Source organism: Lagopus muta, chromosome 18 (assembly GCF_023343835.1).
Source record: "Lagopus muta isolate bLagMut1 chromosome 18, bLagMut1 primary, whole genome shotgun sequence".
Classification (NCBI taxonomy): Eukaryota; Metazoa; Chordata; class Aves; order Galliformes; family Phasianidae; genus Lagopus; species Lagopus muta.
In genome coordinates this window covers 7,303,225-7,313,197 of record NC_064450.1, presented here as the reverse complement: position 1 = coordinate 7,313,197, position 9,973 = coordinate 7,303,225, and the positions used below count along the sequence as shown (strand labels likewise).

Here is a 9,973-nt window from a genome sequence, read left to right as displayed (position 1 = left end):
CAGAACTGCTGTGCAGCACAGCCTGGCAGATAAAGAGCCCTCAGGTTGTGACTTTACAGTATGGACTCATCCCACTGCCTGCAGCACGGCTGGTTTAAAATACACATACATTAATGTGGAGATTGAGAGCACGTTAATTTACCATGGGACGAGGGCAGCAATGGGTCACAGTGACAGACTGCCCCAAAATCCCCATTTTCACAGCATCCCACTCCGAACAACAAACTTTTCCAGGTTCTCTCTCAGGATTTCTGCTTCCTCGCTACTTTTGGGTCTCCTCCGACTTTTGGATCATTAAACTGCTCCTGAGGCAGAGCTCGAGAACCAGCACTGACACAAACACACAAGTGGTCTTCAAAACTCAGGGATCGGAAGACCTGCGAGCTTTACAGCATCGCCAGGAGACACGAGTGCAGCAGAACCGCCAGCACCTCCCGGCCATCGGAGGAAACACTGCACACAGGCAGCAAGAACAAGGAGCAACGCCGAGAGCTGCCTTCAGCAGAGCGCTGGGCGGCCGCCATCTCAGCCACAGCTCCTACCTGCTGACCGCCATGCTGCTCCAAGGCAGCTGCTGCTCCTTCCCGCCCAGCGGCTGCAGCTTCCCATGGGACACTGGGCATCTTGGTTGGAAACAGCACGGCTGAGATGGCTGTGTTGAGGCAGCCCCTCTTCAGCAAGCGGCCGAAGGAGAATGCAGCCATGTGAGGCCTGCTGGGCGCCATGGCTCCCGCCTTCCCTGCGGCTGAGAGAACATGGCTGTGCCCGGCCCTGCTGGGCTCCTGCTGCAGCTCGCTGCTCTCCAGCGCCGTGCTGACGGCGGGGGGCAGGCAGTGCTGTGGGGCAGTGCTGTGGGGCTGCCTGCTGGGGCCGATGATGGGCCGGATGAGGGGCTGGGGAGGCGAGGTGTGGCTGTGGGGAGGAAAAGGAGAGGTTTGGTCAGGGCTGGTTGTGTCCCCAGGTGTGAGGATGGGGCCTCATCACCGCCTGCTGGTCCCACAGCTCCTGCAGGAGAGCGGAGTTGGTACTTGTGCGTGGAGGAGCCGTTTGCACGTGGAATGCACCAGGCTCGTTACTGCAGGCCTCAGCGGGGCTGCTGCTCCAGGCTGACGCTGCTGTGGGAGACATCAGTTTGTCCACACAGTGCCTGCCATCTTGAGCACGTGGCTATGAACGGCACAACGGCACGAGCTGCTGGGTGCCCAGCAAATAGGGCAGTGAGCTCAAGCCCCTGCCACTGATGTAACAGAAGATGGTGTTACATCTCAGACTGAAGCCCCATGTCTCCAGCTGATGCTGCAATGGCTCAGGCTCAGTTACCAAAGCCCTTGGGATGAATAGGAGAGATGAATCCACAGAGCACATGCTGCAAACCAGGGTCCCCCACCCAGCTACCAGGGCCTCGCTGCCAGCAGGATGAAATGCAGCTCAAGGCTTCAGACAGAAGTACTGAGAGCAGAAGTACACACAGAAAACACATGGCAAAGAGATGGCAGTGAAGGATGAAGGATGAACACACTGAGACAGAGAAGGATGAACAGTTTTTGTTTGTTTGTTTGTTTTCATTTTCTACATTTATTTTTATTAGAGAAATGAATGCATGAAAGCGACGGCCAAGAAACAAACAGCCTACTGCTCTGATTTCCAATGGAAACAATTTCTTGGCTGACATAAAGCGAAGTTCAGTTTGTACCACAGTCACACTTTATACCATGCAACCTTCCTCTTTAGGGACTGAGCAGCAAGGGACCAAGGAATGGCACACTGCGTCACGCCAGCTTACTCAACCTAGAAGCAGAACAGAGCCAGCTTCTACCTGCAAGTGTGGGACTGGAGTTTCACAAGCATGGGGACTCCAGAGCAGCATTAAGCCAGCAGCAGCATTAACTCTTGCCAGTGGGACAGCAAGGTAAAGCTGAGATGTTAAAAAAATAAAATCAGAGAAAGGAATGGAGAGAGGTAACATAAAAAGCACAGCTACAAACAAAACAGAAGTAGAATCAGAGGGACTGACTGGAACACACAGATTTGTTATTTATTATTTATATCCTGACTTGATCTTCCATATGTTACTACTACTGGCAATCCCAACACGTTCAGTGCTCCATGTTACACAAGCTCTGAAGAGTGTAGAGCTCATCACACCCTAACAGCTTCAAACCAACCCTGCCAAGCTCTTCAGTGCTCTCTTGTCAAGGTAAGCTGATGGTGCTCAGTACCTCGTGTGAACAAGCCTTGTGGTTTTAAGCATTTACATCTGAGTCTGCTCCCCTTTATGGTACTGCAAAATTTACCATTGATTCCTTTGGGAACCTGAACAGAGATTTAGCAAGCAGGCCTTGACATCAGAGCAAAAGACTCATGCAACTTGATTTCAATTCCTTTAAAAACATTATATCCCCATTAGGTTAACAAGGTCATGAAGATCTCCCATAGCTCAGCTGCAAAACGAAGGAAGCTGGTTCTGCAAGGACACCACATCAGAACATGTAGCCCCGATTCTGCACCTGATGCACAGGGGAAGCAAGATTTCTGTTCAAAGCTGCCTGGGCCTAAGGCCTGGCTGTCCCCCTCTCAGTGAGCAGCTGGTCCATACGCACCTGAGTCCCCCCTCACACCCACGTTTCTCTACTTTTGGTTTTCTGCAATTTCATTCCAGTTGTAAAAATGGATTCAGGATACCAAGAGGAGTTAAGAAGTTTCCTGTACTTCAGCTCTTCCCATCCAGTTCCTCTGCTTCCCCTAGCTTCTAACAAACAAGATTTTCTGCCTCCCCACCCCCACCCCACTGCCTTTACTGAGCTTTGCAGGAATCTTCCCAGTTCTGATAGTCATCAGCCTAACCCAGACAGCCTGGGGTTTCCCAGAAAAGTCTGGAATCTCCCCAAGCTCTTTAGTGCTAACATAGTTGGTTAGATTTCCTATTTGAAGGAGCAAAAGAGACAGTAGAAATTGGAAAAAAAAAAACAAAAAAACAAAAATCACCTCTTAAACTTGAAATCAGCTCTTAACACCTCTGCCCTGGCTCTTCTTTGCCTCTGGGCTACAAACCAGTGACAACTGGAACTACCTCCTGTTATTTTTTTATTTTTTATTTTACAGAAAATAGAATAGCAGGAAAAAGACAAGACAAGAGGCAGAAAGGACTTGATAAAAGAGACACAGATATGGTAGCATCTCTCAAGCACTCCTGCAAGCTCCTGTGAGAGACAGCTCTAAGCCTGCACACCTGGCTCACTGAGTGCAGGGTAACAGAGAGAGAGCAGAGATTCCCACTGATCTCCAGTGTACCAGGGGGACTTGGGATTGTCATTAACATTCAAAGGGACACCCAAACCTTCAGAAATGCTCCTTGCACTGTTCTCATAAGAAGCCTATCCTGCTCTTCTGCCTGCAGCCCCTCTGCACTGATTTGGAGGTGCAGGATACTTGAAGTGCCTTAGAGCAGATGGAGAATTTATGTGACCACTGCTCTCAGTGGACGCACACCACAGGAGGGTGCACATCCTGCTCAGAGGATGGACATCAGCATGGACACATTCTGAGGTAGGGTGCCTTGCTCTGCTCCCTGGAGAGTCCTCAACTGCTGCTCCAAAGAAGGCCAGTATGAACCCAAAGGACTCAGACAGCACAGCTTCACTCTACCTTGTGCCATCCCAGCTCCTGGAGGAGCAGAAGACAGGGAGAGGCACACAGGCTGCCCAGAATCCTGGGGCTTGGGGCAGCCAGAAGCATCCCCCGTCATGGTGTGCACAGAGGGATTTCTGGCCTCATGCTGTGAATCCCACACAGCCAGCAGCCTGGCTCCAGGAGCATTCCCATGCCTCATGTGCCTGGGAAGTGACATCTGCTGCTGCAGAAGCCATGGCAACATGCAGGAAGCAGGCTGCTGGCAGAGCTGGCCTGGGAAACCTAAAGCAGCACTGACACCTTCAGGAAAGGGAGACGAAGCTCAACACTGCCCTCAGCTTGTATTTTCCCTGTGCTGTGCCCTGCAGGGCTCAGAGCCTACTTAGGAGGTTCCTGCTTGAGCTGGCTCCTCCGATCCAGCTTGCTCATGACCTGCGTGATGTCCACGGTGGCAGCAGCTTCTTTGGCTTTGGCTTCTTCCTCCTGCTGCCTCAGGATGATGGGGCTGGGGCTGGAGCGGAGATGACGGCGTCCAAATGGGAAATTGGAACTAGGCAGAAGGAGAAAGAAACAGAATGTTACTGAGAGGTAGAAACTCTGCATAGCTGGATGACCCCAGATAGAGCAGAGTCACCAATCAGAAAACCTCCCTTGGGCTCTGAGGCTATGCATGGGGAGAAAGGCACTTGTCACAGTGCCTGCTGCTACCTGACCAGGCAAAAGAAAGGCACCTCATACATTCAATACAGAGGTGCACCTTAGTATTTTGGCTGACTTTCCTCTTAAGCACTTTTGTCTCTTAAAATCTCTCCCAAAGAGAAGCCAGTGAATGTTCCATGAGATCATTTAATGAGGAGGGCAGTGTAGATAAAGAAGCATACATGAAGTGCAAACACAGACTAAGTGGTTTAAAGCTTGGTGATTCTGTCATATAGCAGCAGAACTACTAAAAGAGTAAAGGCAGCTTTGTTCCTGGTCTTAATGAGAGACACCAAAGCCAGAAGATGTCTAAAACATTACTCTTCTTGTTTTAAGCATCTGAAAGGGCCTGGAGCATATTCTGTACAAGGAAAAGCTGAGAGACTTCTGACTCTGCAGTCTGGAGAAGGAAAGGCTGAGAGGTGATCTGAAAGCTGTTTATAAATATCTAAAGTGAGGGAGTCCAGTCAATGGTGGCACACGGCGACAGAAAGGGGCAACAGGCAGAAACTGGAGCACAAGAATTTCCCTACTGCTTAAGCAAGGAGGTTGGATTTGATTTCTAGAGGTCCTTTCCAACTCCTACAGTTCTGTGATTCTATAATAACTAACTTTCAGCATGAATCCAAACAACGGCCATCAAACTGACACCAGTATAGGTGGTTCCCAAAAAGGCACCTGCTGTCTGTTTCAGCAGAATCGTGACCAGCAGCAGTGAAAACAAACATTAAACCACTTCTGGGGTAGCAGCTCTCTGGTTTATACAGGATGCTGTCTGTGTGTTCTGTATCCAGAACAGGCACTGAAAGATATGATGGCAACCACCAGGGGTAATCCAGCATCTGCCAGGGACTTTGTGTGGCTCAGGGAAAAACTAACCCAGCCCCAAACAGGAGGGTTTGTTGGTTTGGTGTTTTGTTGGTTTGTTTTCCTTTCCACTGACTTGGGCGTTAGAAGAAACAACAGTGTGAAAGTCCATTATTCCTCTTTTTGTTTGCGAGGCTGACGAGTGGAAGAGGAACAGAGAGAAAAGCACATCACCCAGTCTGGCTTTGACAGTGCACATTTTGTTTTAAGAAGCTACTGCAGTTCAGATTGCCTGCATTTGCTGTGCAACTCCCACCTTGGTCAGAAAAAAGCCATTTCAAGCCTTTCCCTTCTCAGGCTGCCTACCTTGTATCACCCACAGGTAAGATGCCTTTCACCTTCACTGTGCAGCTAGCTTTGTTCAGGCAGAGCAGAGCAGAATCCATGGAGGATCCTGCAGCAGCTCTGCATCTCCTCTGGCAGCCAGTGTTTCATGGCTGAGAGTTCTCATGCCCAGTACACAGTGCTCTCTCCTTCCAAGAGAAATGCCATGATTAATGCAACAATCACAGCATTTCTGAAAAGACCCAACAGGCAAGGCAGCTGAGTTATCATCAAGCAGATTCTGATTGCACATGAGGCATTTCCAAAGGGCTCACAAATAAACAGCATAATGAATCTCAAAGAAAGGCATCTTCTCAGTGAAAAAATGTATTTAATTAAGCAAATATCTAAATTATAGTAATTTTGCTGTAACTCAGGCTTTTTCAACCCTTGCTACAAGAAAAGCAAAGCCCACAACTGTGTTTAGTTTCACTTGCCTTTTTTTGACAGTTTCTTGTGGCACAACAGCCTTGGCCAGCATTTCCTTGTATACTGGAGACTTCAAATAGCGGCCATAGGAGTCCTACTAGGAGAAAAAAGGGAAGCTGGTAGTTATGGGCTTATTAAAATCACCACCAAATATATCTGCTTGGGAGCCAAGGAGGCTGGGAACTGGGTACCTCACCCAGCAGCCCAAGTGACTTTGCATTTTCAGGCAAATGTGGTACTTAAACCAATATCCTTTCATCTTGTAAAATTCCCAAGAATTTTCATCTCCTAGTAAAGCTTCCCAGGTACAATCCAGGGGTCCCACAGTCATTGCAGGGTGAAGAATGTATGTTTCAGAAGCCAAACATTTCAGCAGCTGGCTTAAAATCAGCTTTATCTTTCATTGTCCACTTGCATTAGCTGCTGATTTGGCCAACAGCACTCCTCCTTGCTGAGTGCAGTTTGACCAAGGGAACATTTAGAAAGCAAGACTCGTAGCAGACACCTAACCTCGGCCACCTTGGGGGAAAAAGCAGCAGCAAAATACAAAGAGCTGACCCAGTGCTTGCTTAAATCAGCAAATCTGAGGGATTTTCAAACAGAGGCCACTCGACAGCGACAGCTGGTAACAGTCAAAGACATGGAAAGGCCCCGAGACCTGGAATCCCCCTGAGGCTTGGAAACAAATAACAAACCTTTTTCATCAGCATGTAAATGTGGGTCTGAGCAGCATCTAAAACATAGCGATGAGGGTGCTTGAGGCCTTTCACCGTGATGCCCATTGTTGTGCCATCTATGTTAATCCAGCGCCTAGCTCCTGGAGCGAGGAACAGCCTACGAGGAGAGGTGGATCAACAGCGTCATTAACAAGTGAATTCCCCCAGATTCCTCTGTCTGTGGACGAAAGGAAAAGTCCCTTTAACTTCCCACTACAATTTGCTGTAAATGATCTCGAGCAATTAATCTTCTCTCCAGCAAAGTGAGCTGTGACATTCAGTCACTTCCTCTTGCAATGTAACACACAATATAAAGCAAATTTTAGGCCTCTGGAAGCACAAAGGGTCTCTCCACTCACCTTGTGGCAACCCCAAGACATTTGCTATTCTGGTATTTAAACTACAAGCTAAGATTTCTCTTAAACATTATACTGGAGAGCAGAGGGGAAAAGCAGCCATGCAACAACTTTTAAGCTTTCACCTTCACAATCTCCATTCCTACACGGGCAAAGCCTGTAGGAATAAATCACAAGGGGAATGGCAACGTGTCAGGGAGGATACGAGACTCACGTGGAGAGTGTAAGAACGTAAGATCATCACACTCACTTGTAAATCTCTTCTGCTTTTTCTTTGACCTTGGACTGGTCTCCATATTTGAGATCCTCACAGGCTTCCCAGAAACTTAGGTTCTCTCCTGCACAAGAAGGATTCGTTGAGTACAGAGCGAGACCAAGGAAATCCCATTTATGAACTCCTAAACTGAATTTGTTTGATTCCATACAACACCGTCCCAATTCAGAATCTCTCTAATTCTTACAGCCACCCTAAAAATCTCCTGCAGGCTGAAGGAGGACGCAGCTTCCCACTGCCCCCTGCCCAGTGACAGACCCACAGGAGCACGTGAATTCAGCCCGTGGCAGCAGTGCCCTCACACGAGCGGCCTGCGCAGCTGCACTGTGCGCCCCGTGCCACTAGGTGGCGCTGCACGCACTGGCTGCACAGCGCCTCCGCTTCATGGCTTCATCACCGTGACAGCGCACGGCGTTGCAAAGGCACGGATCTCTCCTGGTGCCCAGGCTCAGCTGTGCGCCCCAGGGAAAGAGAGACAAGGAACGCACCGCTGAACTCCTTCTTCAGGAAGAGCTGGAAGTTCTGCCGACCTTTTGGGTCCCGTATCAGCTCGCTGAAATTAAAAGCCCATCGCTCCACACGCATCCTGGTGGGGATTTCCACCCTGCAAAGGTTGAATACAAACAGTACTGCCAGTTTCATGAGGCCCATCTAAATGGCAGATTAATGAAAACCAAAATGTTGGAATGTCAGGAGACTCAGTGCTTTCTGTTTTCCAGAATGCTGTAATGAGCTCCTCAAGTCAGCCCGCTAAGGAAGCGGTAATTAAACAACTTGGTACACAATGGGATGAGGATTTGTCTTGGATTGTTCTGCTCTCACAGCACTGGCCCAGCTTTGCTGGAGGTCTGACTCAGTCCCATCCTGGAGGAGGATATCGCTGCTCAAAGCTTCCATTCTGTGAAGGTATCTTCTGGGGCTGCCTTAATGGGGTATTATCACTGTAACAGGATTGCCGGTCTCAAACGAGAACCACTAATATGCTGTATGCTTCAATCCCAGAGTTGCTAATACATAATTAGCAAATGCAATCTGAATAGGAACCAAGGGAGACCTCAGAGAAGGGATGGACCATCAGTACATGTCCCCAGTCCAGACTCCCTACTAAGAAGCCAAGCAGGTGAACACCAAATTGCTACACCATTGGCAGGAGCTATATTAGCAAGGTTAATCCTAAATCAAGTGCTACACCTGAGCATAACTCGTCATATTCTACTCTTTTGCTAGGAAAACTGAGGTAATTCAAGAGAGGATTTGGACAATTGAGCAGCTTCTAGGTGCGTACTCCCAACATTTTAGGAATTTCCACCATGTTAAGGAAGGTTCAGCATGGATATTCCCCACTTCAGCCATGCCAGAAGGGGAATTGTTGCCCTGCTCATGATCACAGACTGGATGTCGTGATGAGATCAGCAGTTCCCCTTTCTGATTTCTATCAGCATAAAGGTCACTGTAAACCACAAGCTGGCAAAAAAGCTACGTACAGCTTTGCATTGAGATCCCAGAAATCAGGGTCATCTGTTATCCAGGGGTTGCTAGGGAGACATCCAGACAGGATAGGATCATTGGAGAGAAACTGCTCAGAGTACTTCACAAGCCTGCAAGTAAATTCAACAAAATCAAAATCATAACTTGCCACAGAATTGCAATCAGTCCCATTACAACCAAACGAATGTACAGACTGTGGGTACGCTCAGAGCAGCTGCCTTACCATGGAGATCTGGAATGTGGCCCCTACCTAACTACAAAAACTGATTCAGTAGCACAGTTAATCTTTTGTGCTTCGCAAACAGAAATCTCCCAAGCATCGTTCAAAGCACTGGTTTCGTCAGGTCAACTTCTGGGAGATCCAAGGCTCCTTCATCACCTCCTTTCGCCTCTTCACTTCAAGGAAGTGGGACTAAGCCCCCAAAAGACAGCTGTCTCCTGCAGCCAATAGGTCAGATAGAGAAATACCTGCCTCCATGCTGTTTTGTGCCACACATTGCAGAGAAAAGGAAAGCAAGCACTGCGTTTGCTCAGATTGGATCCTCTGCAGCTTCCCCACAAGGTGCAAGAGACGTTAGCAAGCTCTGGAAGAGGTAAGGCAGTGCTCAAGGCACCTCCTGACTTCTCTCTCCACTGACATGCTATAGAGCCCATTCCCATACATGAGGGTGAGGGCTCAGCACAATGCAAAAATCTCCCTATCCTAGCAGGAACCAGACAAACCCTTCTACCTTCTGAGTTGGTGAGACTTGTAATTACAACCCATTTCACTAATGTCCTGGAATTTTAATTCTCTCCTCCCTTTTTCATTCTTGAAAAAAATTATCTGGTTTCTGTGTTTAAAATTCCCTCCGGGCACAACTGCTTTTATGTGCTCAGAGCAGGGAGTGCACTGTCCAAGGGCCTGTTGCTAACAGGCACCCTGGCATAGATCCTGTGATTATACAATGCTTCTGCACGAAGTATAGCACAGGTTTGGCACAGAAGTGCTTGATCCTATCTTTTCACTGGAAATGCCAAGGCATTCAGCACCTACATAATTCTCTCCACTCCATACATTCTAATTAAGCTGCAAATCTAAACCTGTCAACTCAGGTAACATCGTTCTGTTCTTTTAATGATTAATGCTTTGCAGCTCCTCCTAAATCAATGTGGTGCTCTGCTGCATGCATACTATCAAGTTACTGATC

At 48.3% G+C, this 9,973-nt stretch overlaps 1 protein-coding gene across 4 annotated transcripts in view; it reads right to left on the bottom strand.

Moving 5' to 3' along the window:
* Positions 1-1,245: 1,245 nt before the first annotated feature.
* Positions 1,246-9,973, bottom strand: part of RGS9 (regulator of G protein signaling 9) — a 29,335-nt gene continuing 20,607 nt past the window's right edge. For 2 of the 4 annotated variants that reach the window (XM_048965214.1, XM_048965213.1), the window contains 6 exons: positions 8,780-8,893; positions 7,784-7,899; positions 7,272-7,359; positions 6,645-6,783; positions 5,958-6,043; positions 1,247-4,180 (listed from right to left, as the gene is read on the bottom strand). In XM_048965214.1, the coding sequence (XP_048821171.1) occupies positions 4,009-4,180; positions 5,958-6,043; positions 6,645-6,783; positions 7,272-7,359; positions 7,784-7,899; positions 8,780-8,893 (715 nt within the window). In that variant the 3' untranslated portion in view covers positions 1,247-4,008. Of the gene's footprint in view, positions 4,181-5,957; positions 6,047-6,644; positions 6,784-7,271; positions 7,360-7,783; positions 7,900-8,779; positions 8,894-9,973 lie in introns of those variants that run through there. The other 2 variants (XM_048965212.1, XM_048965215.1) reach the window with 2 other exon arrangements.